General features: G+C 39.5%; 1 protein-coding gene across 1 annotated transcript in view; it reads left to right on the top strand.

Moving 5' to 3' along the window:
- The first annotated feature begins 2,544 nt into the window (after positions 1-2,544).
- CUNH16orf52 (chromosome unknown C16orf52 homolog) overlaps positions 2,545-20,398 on the top strand; it is a 24,164-nt gene continuing 6,310 nt past the window's right edge. Inside the window, exons 1-2 of the mRNA XM_017734177.1 lie at positions 2,545-9,903; positions 15,920-16,132. Of these exons, the coding sequence (XP_017589666.1) occupies positions 9,813-9,903; positions 15,920-16,132 (304 nt within the window). The 5' untranslated portion in view covers positions 2,545-9,812. The remainder of the gene's footprint in view (positions 9,904-15,919; positions 16,133-20,398) is intronic.

Here is a 20,398-nt window from a genome sequence, read left to right as displayed (position 1 = left end):
TTAGGGCCTGTGCTGAGAAACTGTTCATGTACAATGCTCCCCTGTGGACAAGCCATGGTATAGAGCAGCCATTGTGCTGTCCTCTGAAGGAGATAGTGTTTGGTTTCTGTGATGTGTGGATAGCTGGCTTTTCAAAAACTGCAAAAGGGTTCTGGTGATCATTTGTTAAGCACCTTGCAATATACTCAAAACACAGTATGCATCTCCCAGTTCTTCTCGGTAGCAAGTGATGGGACATGATAGGAAGCAATTCTACAAAATTACTTTTTCCTAATGTTTTTTGTGCTATCGTGTAGTGACTGTGACAGGAGAAGTTATTTGCCCTTTCATGAACCTGTTTGGATTGCATGCTGAGAATACAAAAAAAAAAAAGGAGGATGATACAGAGAATGAAGATTTATGTACCATCAGGTCCTAGAGGTGAGTGCTGAAAAGCAATCTCCAAAGCCATCTGAACATCAGAGTGTTAAAATTAGATTCTGGGACATAATTTTCAGGAAAACACATTTCTTTGATGGATGCTCCCAGGTGTGTGAGGAAGGAGGGAAAGGTGGGTTGTGATGTGTTGCTGATCCCCACAGTGAGGGATTAGGACCTGCTGGTCCTAAGATGCAGGCCCTGCCAGCAGCACTTGCATTTCAGAGATGTTGCCAGTGCCTTAAAAACAGCAGCACAAAACCCAAACAAGAACAAGATTCTGAACCCCATATAACCTGAATACTCCAACAAGAGTGGCCTGTTAATAGGTCTGCCTGTACTGGGAGGGTCAGTGCCATCTTTAAAATGAACATTTCCATTCCACTTTGTGTCTGTAGATGTCTTTCAAGTGGATGTAAAAATGTGACAGAGCAGAGTGTTTGAATTGTGCTTGGGTTCTGTAATTGACCAGGCCTTAAGGCACAAGAAAAATCAATAGAAAGGCATTGTTGTAATGAATTAATTTTGTGTTTACTCAACCATTCAGCATTTAAACATATGGAACTATTTTATGTGTAGGAAGAATCTCATGAAAGAGAGCTGTGTCAGCCTGGTTATTTGAGCCTGCCAGAGAAGACATGAGAGAGCCAATTGTTTTTGTCCATAGAGGAGCTGATGTTTTACATCTGGTTTTAACAGATACAAGCTAATGCTGCTCCTGTTAGGTGCACATTTTGTTTTCTCTTTAGCGTGTGAAGGTACAAAATTATTTGTTTGCCTTCCACCAAATCCTGTTGAATTCCTCACTCTCTAATTAGTGTTAAAGAGTTAGGTAAGAAGTACCTGAACATAGAGTTGAGATCTGGGAGCCAGTAACTTTCAAATCTAGTATCTGGCACGGCTGACTTTGGATGTTGGCAAGTTATTGTGGTAGTACCCCAGTTTCTTCCTCTGTAAAGCAGAGGTGGTGTCTTTATCACAGTAACTTCTGTTAGCATTAACACCAAAGCTTTAATTTCATTTCAGGTGTTTTTTTAACTTTTGTTTCCTGTCACAGTTTGCTTTATTAAACTGAGGGGGAAAATCACAGAATAACAGGCATTTCATTTGTCTTTTCTAATTGTAGGTGCTTTGGATAAGGTACTTGAGTTTCAGATATTTGGAATAACCTTTTTTGTCTTTATTACTTTCCAGCAGTGTGCACAGTTCCTACAGAATTAAATTCTATTCAGTATGTGCAGATACAGATTTGTTTTCTGTCCATCCTGTGCTTTACTCAAGAAGTATGTAACTGTGAAGCTGCTTTGTACACATGGTTTGTCTGTGGGAAAGATGCCTTGTTCAGACTTCAGCTTTGTAGCTTCAGGAAGTTACCTGAGTTTGATCTGTTTTTTTAAATCAACTTAGACCTGATTTGAGGTGTGTGTATTACATTTGTTGCCACAAACTTACACTGAAATGAACACAAGAGTAACTTAAATGTATTGAGTCTTAAAAGTAAGGATTCAATAGTGTGTACTGCAAAACAAAGATATAAAATTGTCTGAAATAATAAAAAAAGGAATCCTGTTAATGGCTGGGGCTTATTAAAAACATTTGTATCATTTAGTTCCCAGCCAGCACTTACATGTGAGCAGCATTATGTAAACTCCATTTGTACTTTTGCCAAAGCAGAGAAGATCAGTAGGTCAAACTTTTAAGCTTGACCTACTTTTTTTTTCATAGGTTCCTCAAAACAGCTCAACTTTTTCCCATCTATTTTCATGCAGTGCAGTGCAGTGTGTAGGATTTTCATCCTTAAGCAGGAGTTCTTCACCTCATTCTTGAGTCCTTTTCCAGCAGTGGTTGAGGCCTGTGTATTTCAGAAGAATGTAACTAAAGTGACTCATGGATGAGGAAGTATACTGAACTTCACAGAGAATAAATGCTGCTATTTATTTTAGAAACAGATACAAAATGATGTTTGTAGTATGGTGAAACAAATACTATATAAAAGCTGTTTTATTCTTCTACAAAGTAATTTGGGAAAACTATAAAATTATTTAAATTTTTTAGTTTATGCAATTTTAAATTTTAAAATAATTTTCTTATTACCTAGTTGTAAGTTGTTATTATTGTAATTCAGAATGCCTACAAATTTAGTAATTGAGAGAGTTTTTTATTAGTGAGGGCTATATGCAGGAGAAAAGTTCTTTGGTAATTTTGCAGCAATCCTCTTATGTACGCTCCAGCTGCTTTCCTCAATTTCACTTTTCTTCCTTAAGCCTCTGACTGATGGAGATATACACAGATCTGAAAAACTGGAGATATGGCCAAGAAGAGGATCTGTGCAGGGTATGTGTCTGTTTTAAGGAGAAGGGAAACAAGCTAGACTGGCAAAGCAGTTATATTGGCCTGATCCTATAGGGATCTATGGGGAATCAACAGTCATAGGTTATATCCCTTCTCAGTGTGAAGCTTTTGGGTTCTTTCTATGATATCATATTTTATCTCCTGTCTGATGTATTGTCTTGTATATATATTTTAAATATTGTAGATAGAGTTGATGACAAGAGTTTGATCTCTCTTGGGTACCCTAGGAAACATCTGATTGTGATGGGTGTTTCTGTGGGATGGGCTAATCCAGTAGGAAATACTTGCTGCTAAGAGTTTGAGGTTCAAAATTCATAGAGTATATAGAGCCTGGTTCCTGTCTTTGAGCAAAACAGTCTATTACATCTGGGTCCTTGGGATGAACTAAAATGCTCCCTTGTGAGGGCATCAAAAGCCTCCCAGCGATTCACTGCAGTATTCAGAGCCAGCACAACACAGTGCAATAGGCAACAGTTGGCTGCTACCCAAGAACCTCATGGTAGCTGCAGTTCTGTGCCATAAATTACAAAGCACTTTGGGATCATTAAGGATGACAGTCTCTCAAGGTGTAGTGATTAATACTGCACTTGGATGTTTAAATACTTGTCCAGTTGAGGACAATTCTCATTAGGCCTTGAACTTACTTGATGGTGAGCAATTCTTTGTGCCATTGTTTGCACAATGCATTAACAAGGCTGGGCTGTCTCTGAGCTTGGTACATCCAAGAATTTAATAATCAAATGACAGTGTTCATAGACAGTAAAGTCAAGTAGTTTATTTCTGTAGTGCTCATCATGGAGCCAGCTTCCCAATTTGTATTCTTGCAGTTCTTACTTCGGGGCTTTCCATTCTTTTGCCCAGGTTGTTCTTGTGTGGTTTCCACTTCTCTTGCTGTGACTACTTTCTGCTATTGGCAGCAATGTAATTTAGTTGTATTTTAAGGAATATGTGTGGGATCAGAACAGGACAACTGATGTTCAGTGTACCTCACAACTGTTTTGCTATGAATACTTCAGAAGAGCTGCTTTGAACCTAGATTCTTTCTACTTTTCTCAAATTGATGGCATATATACTAATATTATTAGGATATCTTGGTGAAACTGCTTGCTTTCTGCAATAAAATCTTTGTATACATCTGAAATGAGAGGGATCCTGACTTTGTTGATAGGCAGGGCAAATGTACAAGTAAGGGGGAATGGTTTAATCTGTAACTTCATCAGTGTGAGCTTAATGTATAAAACATTAACAACCTTTAATTGTAATGTCTCTATACCAAAGTAAAGTGAAGAAAACTCATAAAGGGTTGTCATGGGCTTCAAGTTTCCTGAAGGATGACTTTTGTATAGTGGGTGACTTGTTTGACTTGAAAATTTGCTTTGATGTTCAGTCTTCTCTATATAAAATAAAAATACTCTAAATTGAGCATTAAGAGATAGCTTTTTCTCAATCACAGACAGTAATCCAACAGTATTCCCACGGTCAGTGGAAGTGTCAGCTCCAGAACTGCAACAGTGGAAGATTCTGATATCCTTTCTTGTAGAGGGGAAAATGCACTGCTGCTTCCTCTGTGCCTGTTGATGTGAGGAGCATTGTAGGCGTTTCATGCTGTGGGGGAAGAGAAGTCACAAGGGTGAAGAAAGAATTTTTTTATTTTCCTTAGGTTGAATTGCATTCTGAAACGAATTGTGCACCTAAATTCAGGCGTTAATGATGTGCTCTCCATTGTAGAAACTCGTGGGAAGAAGCATGTTTCACTTTGTTTTTTAAACCCACACTTAATTCAATTTTAAAACTATGTAACAAGATTGTACAGGAAACCTGAAAAGATTGAAAGGCCAAGAATTTCTAATGTGGTCCCATAAATTCTTGCAGTGGAATATTACTGGGTCACTCAACAATTTCAAGAAGCACCCTGAAGCTCAATACATGAAAAATGATGGAATAAAGAGAGTAAAGGCCAGAAGTAGCAGTTGCTGTTTTGCAAACAGAAGTCTGTTGACTTATGCCCAATGTAATCTGAAGTAAATGTTCTCTGTAAGTAGAGGTTCAGTAAGATGAAGTTGGTGATAAGGACAGAGATCTCTTGGTTGTTTATATAAAATCTAAAATTAGAGTGAATCTGTTTCAGAATGTCAGTATAACAAATGTGTAAACATTTGTTAACAGATATGTTCTTTGGAGCACTATGTAACGTATGGTTGCTTTTTAAGAACAGTCCTACTTGCTCAGAAAGGACTGAGCCTTGCTGTTTCAATAAAGTCCTATTTTATTTCAGTAAAGTGCAAATTTAACTGTTCAGGAATGGTCTGTCTTCTCTTATACTAGTAAAAAAAAATAAAAGAGAACTCTCCAGACTCTAACAGTCTATTTTTGTAGATGCCAATTTGTGATAAGGGAGAAAGTGTTATCACCACACCGACAGCACCTGTTAATTGCCTAAATAATTCAGGCTTAAATTATGCAGGCTTCTAAAACAAGGACTTGCCCTAGCAAAAGCAATAAGAAAATACATACTTTGGGATAAATCCTGAATATGCTTCCTGCATTCCTATTCTTCTTTGGTTTTAATGTTTTTATTGTGATGGGAACAGCAAGTAAATGCCTAAATTTGAGGATTATTACTGCAGAAGGAGGTTGGGGTTTGGTTTGGTTCAGTTCATTTTCCAGTTTGCCTTTTATATTGGCAGGGGCTTAAAATGTTAATTAGCCAGGAAACTGTGTGCCAGCAGTCCTGAATGTAGTTAAGCTGTATCTCAGTCTGTCTTTCAGCACATCAAGTGTTACTTGTAGATAATAAGATCTTGGCCCTGTACCTAATCCCTACTTGAAGTGCAGTTTAACCTGTATTCTCAGTTGTTACAAGCATGTCATACACAGATTTGGCAACAGTTAAAAAGCGGCGTTAGGAATAAAAACTAAGGTTAAGTTTTAATTTGCTTGAAATATTATTCTAGTTGTAGTGAAATACATCTTTGGGCAAATAGGTGCTGTTCTTCAGTCGATAAAAGTGCCATATGGAAAAAGCAAGTCTAGTAGACAGAGGTAGGCTCTTTTATATCCCCAGCTAATACAGTGATGGTAACCTGTGTGTCCAGAGAAGGACTTGCAAGACCAGAAATATGCTTATCTTTCCAATTTTTCTAGCAGTTCTAATGAAGGATTACTTCTACCTGCAAACCTCCCTTCTCGTGTCCTCATTGCTATAAATACAATCCTGCCATCAATTATGTGATGTAAAGAAACTGCCACAATTGTTAGTGCATTTGGTTTGGGTTTTGAACGTTTTGTTCTTTATTTAGCATAGTCTGCTTGTTGTACTTTCAGGCAATCTGGGCCTGAAATATTCTGTCTGTAGTGGACCAAGAGAAAGTTTTGCTCAGGTGTAGGCAAACATTCAAGCACATAAGGTGTATTTAGGCTGAGTGAGTGCAGAACAGACACGTAAACTCTGCAGATGTGTTTCTAACCATACAAATACCAAAAGGCATTTCAACACTTCTCTTTTCACCTTCGCCACTGGGTGATTCATGAGGCCATGGAAGAGCCAGATCAGTGGGTGTCCTTGGAGTGTGTCTGATGCAAGCTGAGATCAGTGCAAAGCACAACGGTTGTATCTGACAGAGGAAGATGATCCTTATTCCTCATGAATTTAATTTGTTAAAATGCATAAGCAGTCTTGAAGGCGGAGCCAGGACCTGAGTTTTCCCCCTACCTTTGTCACTGGGTTAGAGAAATTGTTTTAGGCTGTAACCAGGAAGGTTGATACTTACTTTCTCTCCATGAATAAAAAGAGGGAGAACAATAGGGTACTTTACTTGGGGTGGTTTGGGACTTTTGGTATATCCATCCTGATCTGCTTGAGCATATCTAATAAGTTTGAAACTCAGCTTGATGAAATGATGCTTTTGGATATGCAGGAGTTAAAAATGGAGGGCTCTGGAGTCCAGTTATTGCCAGTCTGTGAACAGACCATCTTATAAAAGACACCTGTGTGGAAGGTGACTACTGCACTGTGAGATCCAGAATTTCTGTGTTGTTCTGGTTATGTTGTGTTTGTACCACGTGGCAAAGTCTGGTGCTGCCATTACTGCCCCAGCCTGGCCACCTCATGTCACTGGCTCCTGTTGATGATGCAGCCTTAGAGAGCTGCACATCAGCCATACAGCTGTGAGGTGCTGAGCAGACCATTTCTGAGAAGGTTGGGGTAGGGCCGTGTGGTATATTGGATAAAGAGGTATCGTTTTACAGCTCTGTCTGAAGCCCAATTTAACTAACTGTTAAAAAGAACACAAGCTCATCAGTTGTTAAATGGCAGAACAGCTGTAGGTGGCATAGCTTGTGGCTTTCAACTGAACATATGGCATAAAATGGTGTAGCTGACTACAAAAATCACTTTTAAATATTGATACTGCCTTTGATCTTTCTTTTTTTAGGCAGTGAATTTTGTCAACTTTGAGTAGCTCTACTTTGGTTGGAGGAAAAAGGAAAATAACTGGATTCTTTGTTTGTGTTTTAAACTAAATAAAACAGTGCTTTCTTATTTTAGGAAAGTTCTCTTTTTTTCCAGGCCCTTGCCACTTCAGAAACTGTAAAGATTCTAGTCACTGACAAAACTGTTCCATTGTGAAAAATGCTTATAGTGTTAGAAAATAAACAACCAGAAGGATGCAGCTTATTAGAGATCCTCTTTACCAACATTTAATTAATGTTGTCTTCTGAAATTTGAATTAATACCTTCGTCTGAAGGAAAGAATACCTTCAGCACAGGCAGATTTCTTGGCTCTGATATGTGAGAACACACAGCCTTTGTTGTGTCAGGAGAGTTGTTCCTGCATTAGGGCCTGAGGGTAGCTCTTAGAGAGTCTGGTGGTCCATCTCAAAAAAAAAATTAAAAAGAAGGGTTGCAAAAGAAAAAAAAGTTAAATAAACCCAATACACAAGCAGCAGGGCATTGAAAGTTACTAGAATTCAGAAATAATCTCACTTTTTATTGGTCCAAATGTCTGCAATTTAAGCATCCCTCAGAACTAATGTACCATAATGATTGTCATCTGTAGTAATAAACTTTTCTAATATGTGTAAGTCTTTCCCAATAGATGGCCCCTGATTTTTTTTCTCTTTGGGAAAGGAAGAGGGAGGGAGAAGACTGTGGGGTTTGTGGAAGGGAGATTTGGTTTGCATTAGGCATGATACAAACACAGAACTGAAAAATTTTGAGGCAACTTGGCACCAGATGTTCTTCAGCAGCAAGGCAGGCTTTTCTGCTAATATACCACAACTCTTTTAATATTGGCTTTAGACTTTAAAATTTTGAATTCTTCTCTTTAAAAGTCAGTAAGATTTCTAAGGAATGCCAAAAAAGGTACCTAATAAGTTCAATTATCTGGAAATTAAGATTATTAAATATAATTAAATTGATAGGTTCCTCATAGTTGATATAAGCTGGGATTGAAGCCAGGGATATTACCTCACCTGTATGAATATTTTTAAGAATACTTCCTTCCTGAAGCAAGTAAACATCCTTTACATCTCTAGAGCAAGAACGATGATGCATTTTGAAGCTGTTTTAGGAGGAAGAGAGCATCAGATTTGAGAGGAGGGGATAAATTGAGTAGAAGAGAAATAACAGATTGTATAACATAATCTTACAACAAGGACTCTTACAACAAGGTTCTTAAAAGAGGCCCTCTAGATAGAGCAGGGACTTTGCCACTAAATCGAGGTCTTTATTGAAAACTGACTTTTTTAACATTGCATAAATTTTTTTGGGGGGGGGTTTTTTCTGTTTGTTTCATACCAATGGAATTCCAGTGGGTGTATGAATTGATCTTGTATCTGGTCTTCTTCAAAGTGAGAAACTCCAAAGATTTTTCCCAGGGTTATGATACTTATTAGATGATTTGAGAGACAAATTGGAGTGAAGGCCAAAAGCATAAGATTTGGCATACAAAAGGCAGGAAAGATAATTTATAATCTGTTTATTTTGAATTCTTCTATATTCTGTGCCTTTGCAGTTGATCCTCTTTTATTCTTTTCAGCCTTCTTGTAGATTATCCTTTAACATTCATAAATCTTATTTAGTGAGTCTTGGTTTCCTATTAATCTACTACCTGAACAACGTACTGGAACATCCGCAGTGAAAGAATCAATCTGTTCTGCTACATCCTGAATACTGTACTTGCATGGTAACCTCAAAGTTATTTTAGCAGCATAAGTGCTAAAGAGCATCTACTCAAACTACCTCCATCCCTCAGAGAAGAAGTAATTATTTATGTAAGAACTGTACCAGACATTATATTTTCATACTTGATTAGAAACTAGCAGATGATCTTATCTTATATTTTGATTCTTTTATATACCCTTTATAGCTATTTAGGTATAACTCAGTTACTGTGTTGTCCTACAATGACTGAAGCACAAATGTGAAGACAGGGTGTTCAACTTGCTTACAGTTACTCAGCTGCAGTTAATTATGTGTATGTGCCGTTTTAAAAAATGCTCTGCTATGATGTTATTTGAGGCTGTAAACTTTTTAAAATTGCTTTAGTGGGTCAAGGTTGAAAATTGAGATGAGCGCTATAACTTACAAGGCTATAACTGTGAGCAGTTGTAGACACAAAGTGATTCTGGGAGCTGTGCCTGTGGGCCTTGTTCAGTGGGACCTGACAGAGAGACCCCGTAACTCTGTTTGACTCTTACAACATGAGCCTTGCCTTACAGGATCAAGTGGTCTTCCCCAGTGTTGTTAATTCTTTTTTCCTCCTTGGTTTTGCAAACCAGCGAGATGCTGTTGTCTTTTTTGCCTTCACACCAGAGGTGGTGCTTATCCTAGAAAGGCATAGCTTTTCCCTGGATTTTGGGAAAGGCAGAAGGGAGAGCCCTCTGTTTCCAAGGAACTAGTACCTAGACTATAGAATTCATAGAAATTTTGCCCAAAACAAAATACATATAAATAAACCTAAATAAGTCATTCTCTCTTCCCCCTTTGTATAGCAACATCACTTCAAGTGCCTCTTGCAGGAAAATAAATTCCATATGTAAGAATGGGAAACATCCCACTTCAACTGCCAAATTCCTTTGATGACTTTGAAAATTTTCTTCTTGGAAGTCCCTCCTCCTTGTTTGCTGTTACGGGTAGGTGCATTGGAACTATTCTTTCCGTGCTGTGTTGTTTTTTCCTCTCAGAAATTCCTCAGCTATGCTTCGCTCACTTTGTAAGCAGTCTTCTGTCAGCTTGGTTGCAGGCAAGGAGCAACAAACATGTTAAAGGCAGGGTGACCGAAGCCAACTTGATGGTTATCCTTAACACTAGTGTGTGGAATTAGTCTACCATGACCAAATCACTGTGTTTTCTTTAGACCTCTCAAGTTTCCACTTGGATTGGCAACAAGCTACAGCTGTGCTCATTGCTGCAGCCTGTTCCTCTTAGATGGATCTACACCTTTTTCCATTCAAGTTTATCAGCTCAAAACCAAGCTGTCGTTGTCTGTGGCCCAGTGAGAGTTACAGGGAATGGCTTAACTGCCCTTAACTTCATATATGTCATTCCCTGGCATGTGACTGTTACCTAACCAGCAGCAATAAATGTTTTAGTGTGCCCAAATAACACAGCTCCATGTACTGTGCTCATTACTAAAACATACTACTTAGCAGTGTCCTTGCCACACTGGCAGTGCTCTAAGATTCATGTCACCAGCACCTCATTAAGAAACCTCTAAACTCTGCTTTTCCGCAGTACGCTAAAGAAAAGTATCTCCTTTGAGCAGAAGCTTCCAGCCACAACTGGCATTTCCAGCAGCATCACCCCATCTCATCAGGACAATGAGGGAGGGAGAGCAGGTAGCTCTCTGAGGGCAGTTCCATGTTTTAACCCCCTCACAAGGCATATTGGCCCATAATATTTATTTAATGTTAGTATTGAGCATTTTGCTAAGGATGTGGTTGATGTATGGGAGGTAGAAATAAGGAAGCTATTGTTGAGGAATATAAAGGGTTGCAGATGCATTTAAACCCAAGGAAGAGCATTTTCTCTACAATGATAGGAAAGAGTAAACACATTTTCAGCTTGGGACAGTAGGGGATACAGAGGAGGAACAGGTACCCCAGGCTGAGCAAGAGCAGTTCTGAGCGTTTGTGCCTTGCATGTTCATGTGCCAGCATAGCTGCTGAGCTCTGGGACCTTCTAACATTTGAGCCCCACCTCATTCACTGCATCTTGCTTTTACTGTATTAGTTGTTTCTTGTGCTGTGGTGAGCTCCTCATGGCAGTAGCACCTCTCCTGTGTCCATCTGGCACACTTGGTCCCGCATGTCTTGGCACTCAAATAACAGATGAGCAGTGAACATCTGAATGGCCATTCTTATGCTGCTGCTTTCCAGCCGTGCTGTCGCTGTGCCACTTTTAATAATTCAGAAGTGATGTAGAGGAGGGGGAGTTAAAGGGCTGCAGCAATCTTTGTTTGTCTCTGTAGAGTGTGATTCCTCCTTAGTGGCTCTGTAGTTACCAGGGAAACAGGAGAGGGATGGCAGAGCACCATGGGGCTGGAGTGGGACTTAGGGGTCGGCTCCCTGGCAGCTGCACATCTGCACCAGGGGGCAAAATGAGGGCTTGCCTTTCCTTGGTTTGGTGCCTTTCCCCCTCTTTTCCACAATGGTTTTGTGAAACTTAATTGTTAAATAGGTGATGCTCCCCAGCATTGGTGTATTTGTTGAAGAGTCTTTTTATGATTGATTTTAGTAAAAATATGCTGTGTTGGAAAATGAGCATTACTGCTGGTGGTTTGGAGGAGTTGGGTGATCACAGAATCTTTCTCTGAAATTAACTGGAGCCCTGGTTGTACACAGACTGTCACTACTGAGAGGTTGTTTAATGTGTTTGAAATGCTTTGGCACTTCAGGGAATACGTTTACTGGAAAAGACTAAGGACCACTTCAGTAACATTTGCTCAGTGCAGCATTCTCTGATTTGATAAAGGTCAAATTTCATTTTTAATAATTAGCATATCTATTCTAATCACCTCCTGTTCTAGCTGTACTGACCTGAATAATGCCAGTCTTGGAAGTTTCAGGGAGAGCGGCAGATGAGAGCGGGGGAGCAGCCCCTGCACCTCGGGGTTGTCATTGTAGCTCCCGAGGGCTGAGCCATGCAGGCAGGGGGAGGTGGGTGGGCAGCTGTGTTTACTCCACTGCACATGTTTAGGGCTGGATCCATCTTTCAGCTGCCTAATCTACTGGCATTAGCTGTGCTGTTTGTTCCATACCTGTGTTAGGTGCTTAGATTTTCAGCAATTATGCTGAAGTAGTTCTGAGAGGATGACTTAAAGACCTTTTTCTTACGGATCAGTGGAACTTGGTGATTGGTTTGAGATGGGCTGTTGGGCTCTTTAACTACAGGCAGAAGGACTCTGCAATTTCCTATCTCTGTCCCTCTTTTCAGTGATCGGCTAGAGAAGGTGAAACAAGATTTTCTGTAACAAGTTTGTTTGTTTGCAGCTGACTGGCAACTGTTTGCTTGATTGTTTTAGAATGGGGGAGAGTAAAACACCGTATAAACACACTCCTCTTTTGAATTTCATGGCAAATAAATACTGTTTTTCCACACCAGAGACTTATTTTGAAGTCTGAATTCAACAGATTTGTCACTATGGGACGAGCCCTGAGGTTTCATTTCCTTCTGCCCAGTTTATGCAGATGAGTGAGGTATTCATGTATAGTCAACTTAAAGTTGAACTTTAACTGAATTTATGAGCACATAATGGGGTTGATTTTCCAGTTACCTTTGTGAAACCTTCAGAAATGGTTTACAGACCTCTTGCCCTCCATTTGCCTCCCTAGAGTCTGCACACTCAAGGTTCAAAACCTTGAATATGGAGTATATCTACTTCAGATTCATAATCCATAAAGCAGAGTTAAGAAAAAGTACTGTGTATATGCTAGCAAGGTTTTAGCCATAAAGTTCAGTATATTTTCTCCAAAATGTCAGATTCTGAAATTTAATTCTGACACTTTAAAACTCTGATTAAAAAAACAAACAAACCTCCTCTTTTGAATTTCATGGCAAATAAATACTGTTTTTCCACACCAGAGACTTATTTTGAAGTCTGAATTCAACAGATTTGTCACTATGGGACGAGCCCTGAGGTTTCATTTCCTTCTGCCCAGTTTATGCAGATGAGTGAGGTATTCATGTATAGTCAACTTAAAGTTGAACTTTAACTGAATTTATGAGCACATAATGGGGTTGATTTTCCAGTTACCTTTGTGAAACCTTCAGAAATGGTTTACAGACCTCTTGCCCTCCATTTGCCTCCCTAGAGTCTGCACACTCAAGGTTCAAAACCTTGAATATGGAGTATATCTACTTCAGATTCATAATCCATAAAGCAGAGTTAAGAAAAAGTACTGTGTATATGCTAGCAAGGTTTTAGCCATAAAGTTCAGTATATTTTCTCCAAAATGTCAGATTCTGAAATTTAATTCTGACACTTTAAAACTCTGATTAAAAAAACAAACAAACAAAAAACCCAAACAAACAAAAAAACCCCCAACCCAACAAACCAAAACAAAAAGCCCCACCAGGGTGAAACAATACGCTTGGGCACCAGAAGTGATGTTTAGGAAACCATCATCTGAATAGTTTCTTGCAGCTATCCTTGTGTATTAAGAAGGAATGCTACTCTGGTACTCACAACTCAGAGATTTTTATTTTCCTTTTCTTCATTTTCAGTTCTGTGTTTTTTGGTTTGGGAGGGGTTTTTTTGAAAAAATCTCCTTTTGTTGTAGTAGACGTTGATAGTAAGAAAAATTGCATTGAAAAATAACAGTTCAAGATTAAGTTCTCTTCTGTTTCCTCTAGATATGGCACTCCTGGGCTTAGCTTTGGTTCTCTGTGAATCTGACATGTTAAATGTACTCTTGTTAATTGAAAAATGTCTTCAATATAAACTGCAAATTGCATCTACAATGATGCAAAGATGAAATAGTTGTCTCTTGCTAATACATGCTCATCTCCAGCAGCTGTGTTTCAGTTAAGACACAAAATGGAACCAAGTCCAGCAGAGTCACTCCTATCACCGTTGCTTTTGCCAAAGTTAAAAATGCACTAAATTATTGTCACTGAAGTCAGGAGAGGTCTTTGAATTCAGAAAACATCTATTGAGTGTATGATGTCATTTTTATGAAGTCATTCTTTGATTAGAATTGCAGTTTAGAGAAAACTGACTTCTGCTGTAAGGATAGTGAAATTGTTGTTAAATCCTAGTCTTGCAGTGATTGGGATTAATTTCCTGTTCTATGATGCTGCAGTGAATAGCCTCTTTATCCCCAAACTACAGGAAACTGCTCAGTGTTTTGTATGAGGTTCTGCAGTGTGTGTGTTCCAGGGAGCTTGACTTTTAAGGACACAGGCACATCTCCCCTCTGCCCCAGCAGATGATGTGCAATGAAAACACTGCAAGCTATGGAAGAGAAGCAGTTCATGCAAAACTGTACTGTGCAAGTGAGGAGCTGTGCAGGACTGCTTGTGTAACCCTGGCTGAGGTTTGTGTGATCCTGATGCACAGCAATGGTGTGGTTGCTGTGTATCTGGAGGAGAAAATGTCAACTTTATTGGGTTTGTAGTTGTTCAGTTTTTAGCTGAAAATTCATCCCTGAATCTTTCAGTCAATGGATGTGTAATTAAAAGGATATATTTGAATAAGACTGAAATTTTGTAGTCTAAACAAATGTTGCAAGAATATATCAACAGAACTGATAATGGTCTTGATTCTTCTCATCCTCCTGGGATGTGAAGCAGTACATCTAATAAAACTCTAGACGCCTAGTAAAACATGATCTGCTGCCTCCTAACCCAACAATTCTAAGCTCAGAAGCTGATTCTGCTGGTACTCATTGCTGAGGTGTGAGCAGAGAGGATCTGTAGAAACTGGCTCCAGGGTGCCAGGAGGTGCATGCTAGGACTGGTTACCCTTTTGACTACTGGCTTTCTCCTTTGTTTCGTGCTCTTTTTTTCCCCAAAAAGAGGCTAGAAAGTATGACAGATGTTTCTCCCTCCAACCTAAACTGCTAAACCTAAGCTTCCCAGTCTTACTGTAATTGTGTCTAAGTTGCCCTCTTTTTATTTGAAACAGGTCAACTAAAACAATATTTACTTGAAGTAATTTGTGGAGAAAGATGTTGACTCTGAAGCTGTCCACTGTTGGGTTTTGCTCCTAATGTAGATAAAGGATAATTGTGATTATTTAGGACAATAGTTCAGAAGAAGGGATAAAATTGAGAAATCTAGAACTTGATGTTTAAGAGACATTGGAAGAAATGGATCTTAATCTTGCCAGTTAAAGTGGGGTTAGAAAGATAACTTCACTATTAAAGCTCACTAAAAGCTTCTTTATGAGTCTCAAAAGCACTGACTTGGATTTAAAAGAAGATTTTTTTTTTGTATAATTTAACAGAAAAGACATCATTTTGGTTAAATCTTTACGGTTCCTGTACCAATCTTATCCTTTTTCTAGGATCTTTTTGATAGATCTTTTGTGTAGATATCCCAGTTTCTGGGTACAGTAACTCTTGTTAACAATCAAAAGGATTGATCAGTCTTGCATGGAGGGACTCTTTTTAATGAATTGTTGTCAAGAAGCAGGGGGTTTTTTTAATGTTTTTAAAATCATATGTGAATCAAATGCAGTTTCTGCTGCAAGGTTCAGAGGCTTCAAGCTGTGTTTACAGATGAGGGGGAAAGATATTAGACAATTAAAGGCATTTTAGGGGGCTACAACTCATTTTGTTAGACTGTAAAAGTATTTCATCTTGCACAGATGAGGGAGTGATCCTCTATGCAACTCAGCTACCACATTAGCAGATACTGGCAGGCTTTATTACGAGTGCTTTATCCCTTTGATTAGACCTTGATTACCACTCAGGAACCAGATACAGCTTGCAGCCATCTCACTTCAGCTTGTGCAAGCGTGTGATGAAGGAACATGCAGACAGATGTTTATAGCATGCCCCCCATCCTCCGTGTTTGAAAGGCTTACTAAGGTTCATCAAAGAAAGAATCCCTTACTTTGGGGCAATTCTGAGCTGTGGTTTGCAATTGAGCGCCCCTCAGAGAGGATTTTGAAAGTTTACTTGCCTCTCTGCTATGTATTTTCAGGTGCTCTCACAGTTGGCCTTGTGCGACAGTGTCAAACCATCCATGGACGTGACAGGACCTGTATTCCTCCACGGCTGCCTCCCGAGTGGGTCACTACGTTATTTTTCATCATAATGGGAATCATTTCACTAACTGTCACATGTGGCTTGCTGGTGGCTTCCCACTGGCGAAGAGAAGCTACTAAATATGCCCGCTGGATAGCTTTCACTGGAAGTAAGTGACCTCAACTGCACAGTTGACCTGTATGCAGGATAAACTGGTGGAGTCTGAAATAACACCATAGTGTTGGAAAGGAGCAAGTGCTTAGGGCTCCTGCTACGCAAAACATTCCTTCTCTTTAAATATCACATCTGAGGGAAATATCAGTCTTCAGAAATAAAAGGGTTGGTATCTTAAGTGACTGCAATTGAGAGGGAATAATGGTGTGAAAGAAAGGAAGGCCTGACCCCTTTACCTTCCTTGGGCAGTGCCATTAATTGACCTAAGAAAATGAGCAGGGATAGAAGAGTGGCTGTAGTATTTCATACTTCCCCACTTGAATATATCCAGGACTTAATCCTAGTGGCATGCAATTACTGAAAATTCCCTCTCTGAGGCAGAGGAGGCAGTTGGTACATCTGAGGTAACCTGTCCCTTACTCAGGTGTCTTGTGAATACCTCGTTCAGGGTTGAGGCTGGTTCAGTCCTTCATGCTCACAGCAGCTGCTTTATTCAGAGTATCTGCATCCTAATTGGCTATGCAGGAGGATTGCCCACTGCAGAGCATCTGCTGTGCTTCACAGCACTGAGACTTCTGCTTCCAGAAGTGACCTGCAGCCGTGCTTTAGCCGGAGGGAGGAGTACCAGTGCTTTTCTGCCTCCCCTCATTCTGCTCTGCGTGAGCACCGGTGTAATTCCTCACAGCTGAGCCTTCTCCAGCCCTGTGTTTGCACACAGGGAAACATATCCTATGGCTACTTCAGTGCAAAAGAAAAACAGTTGTAATGAGCAAGGGGAATAACTTTAAAACTTCCTTTTCTTGGTGTGTGTTACAGGCTTAGCCCAACTGTGAAATGGTGCCTTAATGGTGGGGATGACAGCATGAAAAAGCTCAAAACCTGAGGGCTTTTAAATTGACTTGAATTATGACAAACCACTAAAGGTAGTGTGAACACTAACTAGAAAATGCAAGTTTGTGGTTTACATGGGCATAAATAAGGTTTAATGGAACTCTGTGACATCTAGTGATATCTAATACGAGTAAGATTTAACCTTGTTTTTGGGAAGGCAATAGTATTAAAAGTGCTCAGCTTCAACAAAGGTACTTCACTGAGGCACTTGTACAATGAAAGCCATCTTTCTGACAGCGTTGCTACACAGCATATTAAATTAATAGTGCAGCTCTTGCAGACAGTGGAGCTATTGAAATGCTGTATCTGTTGTGATTGACTTTCATTTATTTTGCAGTGAATGATTAAAATAGCAGACCTGAGTATTACTGAATATTCCATCCCAGCTTTTCCAGCGCACCTGTTTATCTAGACATATTTATGTTTATCTGATATATGTGGGTGGGGTTGAAGCCAAAATGCCATATAAAGTTAAGATGCTTACAGTAAGCTGGAGTCAAAGCTCTTGGGTAAAGAGAGGGGTTTGAGTTCTAGATATCAGTGTTTTTCTTAAATATCTCAAATCATCACACCCCTGCAGCTTTAGTTTTCTACAGCTGTGATGATTAGTTCAGCCAAAATGTACCCTAAAGCTGTTTTGTTTTGGGCTTTTTCTCTGGAGATTTCTTTAGGCTCACAACAGGTTCATTATTAGATGTCTCAGTATAAAAGGACATTTTTATTTCAGCACTTGTCTTCTTGGTATGAGATGTTTAATAATGAAACACACTAATTTGTTCTTTTGCAAGTCAGAATTATTCATAATTCTATTAAGATATGATCACTGCATTGCTGAAATTATAAAATTCAATGTCTCTGGTGTTCTTCTCCGATACATACAAGTCTGTGACCTTTGCATTCCTGTTAACAAAGATGATGGGGACTTATATCTGTGAACTCACTTGTTAGGAAAACTAATTTTGAAAAATAGAAGTGAATGGAAGGAAGAATTCTAGATTTTTTCAAAAAGTTGTCGAGAGTGACTTCTGTGGTTCACTGGATGAAACACAAATTAGTAACCTATTTGTAGGTTAGTAGTAGGAAATACACAGCCATGTGGAATCAACTTGGAATACCATGAGCAGGTCCTTCCTGTGAAGTGCCAGTGCTGTTTAGATGAAAACATGTGTAACTCATTAGAAGGGGGTAGGGAAAACTTCATATTTGTATTACATCTCATCTGCAAGTGATTTCAAGACTCAGTGGCCTCGTGCAGGCTGCTAGCAGATAGTCTTCTCACAGAACTTTCTGAACACAACTCAGGACATCTATCCTGGGCAGGCAGGGAAGTCTGCTGGGGCTTCCAAGGGAAGCTCTGGGACTGGCAGCTCTGTTCCTTCAAATGCAAGGGGGTCTGGAGTAAATATCTGAGGGCAAAGGAATCCTCTTGCTCATCCCTTCCCTTGCAACTCTGAGAGCAGCAAGGAAAGCCTGGTAAGAGGTCACTTTTGCCCAGTTCATGCTGGAATTTATATATAATTGTATAACTTCTATTTTTCATGGAATTTTTGCTTGTAATCTTGTCATCTTTGATGACTCCAGATCTTTTCAAGTCATACCTATAAGTATCAAGTATTGCTGAAAGTGTGGCCTTGTCTATCGTGTTCAGCTAAGAGAAATGCAGAAGACAGAAGTTTGATCTGTCAGTTCTCTTTCCTGCATACTGTATACTTTCCTGTATCCTGTGTACTTCCTTTTCTGAAGGAATACACCCCAGAGGGTATTTACAAGCACAGGATTTGCCTCATTCCCCAGTTGTTGGTGGGTTTACTGCACAGAAACTTATCCTTCTGATGTCTCTGCAAACAGCTTTGTGGAGAGGAGAGATATTGCTGTCCTCCAGGTCATACTGCATGAGTGACAAAAGTCTTGTAAATGTGAAGGTTTTCCTTCATTTTTTGTAGAGAAGAGTCTTTCAGGAATCAGTATTCCTACTGATGTGATAGGTTTGTCACTCTGGGCATAGATACTATCAAAACTATGACTGATGTTTCAGTAGTACCACATTCATACAGTGTGATGAAGAGTGGGTTCCTTGTTGGTGTTCGCGTGTGCACTACCCAGGTTTTGTGTGTTTCTTCAATGGACAGGGTGTTACAAACCCACAGCTGTGCCTGGTGTGTTGGTAGCAGGCAAAGCTCTGATGAGCTCTTCCTTTGCTTGTATACCAGATCTGCCTTTTGCCATCCCAGCTTCTAAATCATCTCATCACTAACTGTGCCCTGGCACATAGTGACACAAGTTGGTAGCCAAAAAGTAACCTGGTTTTGGTATTGTTCCACGTCTCTGACACTGCTCTTATTTTGCTACCTCTACTTCTTTTTTTCTGTACTGCTTGTTTTCTACCCTCGGTTGAAAAGATAGCATGTGGTGAAGGTGTGGAAGTCTCAAATGTTGTAATTGTCGTGGTCCTTAAGACAAGTACTGTTAAGTTCCATAATTAGAAACAATATTCAGAGCTTATTCCCTGTGGAGGTCACATAGGTGATCTCATGTATGTTATTGCAATTTTGGCTATTGCAGGAACTCACAGAGCACCCTCAAGATCTGTTTACATCTTACAGATTTAGGTCTCTTACCATCTGCTGCAACTAGAAAGAGAATTAATTCTGTGTTTGCTACTACTGAATGAGGTGCTTCTCTGAGATTTATCAAGGGAGAAGATGCTAGACAGAAAAATTGTATTTCTGCCTTTTTTCCAGCAGTTACCAGATGGTCTGGATCTAGTTTGGTTTTTTTTACCTGAGGATTTAAAAGTTCATGAGCAATAATGAACTGCTTTTTGGAATGCAAGTAAAAATGGGGCAGGATAATCACATCCTTAACTAACAGTAGCTATCCTGTGAACGTCTGGTGCTCCCCAGTGCATAAAGTGCTTCTTGAGTTATTAAAGATTTGTACCAGGTGCTGCTTTCTATGTTATGTGTCTCTAAAGAGGCAAGCAGATATTACCGTGAGCCCTCTGAAGACTAGACCTTTTTCTAAGACTGGATTTCTTTTGAAGTTGTCATTAGATGCTCAAAACAGTTTCAAGCTAAAGAATTACAAGAACTAATTGGTTTTACAGCCACCATTCAGATGCAGACTAGAAAGCTCTTCTGTGCTTACATGGATCTGCTCAAGAAACACATACCCATGCTTTCCTCAGATGGACTCAGATGTTTGAGATACAATAGAAAAAAAAGGAAGCATTCTTTAAGGATTAGATTGTGCGGCATGGAATTACATGGACCAATAATCCTGTAGATTAAAATTTTCTTGATTGTTTAATGTTTAACGTCTGGTTGCTGGTTCTGTTCTAACAAATGGCCTAACGAAGTGGCACCGAGCA

Source organism: Corvus brachyrhynchos, unplaced genomic scaffold (genome assembly GCF_000691975.1).
Source record: "Corvus brachyrhynchos isolate BGI_N302 unplaced genomic scaffold, ASM69197v1 scaffold5, whole genome shotgun sequence".
Taxonomy (NCBI): domain Eukaryota; kingdom Metazoa; phylum Chordata; class Aves; order Passeriformes; family Corvidae; genus Corvus; species Corvus brachyrhynchos.
This window is presented reverse-complemented; position numbering and strand designations above follow the sequence as displayed.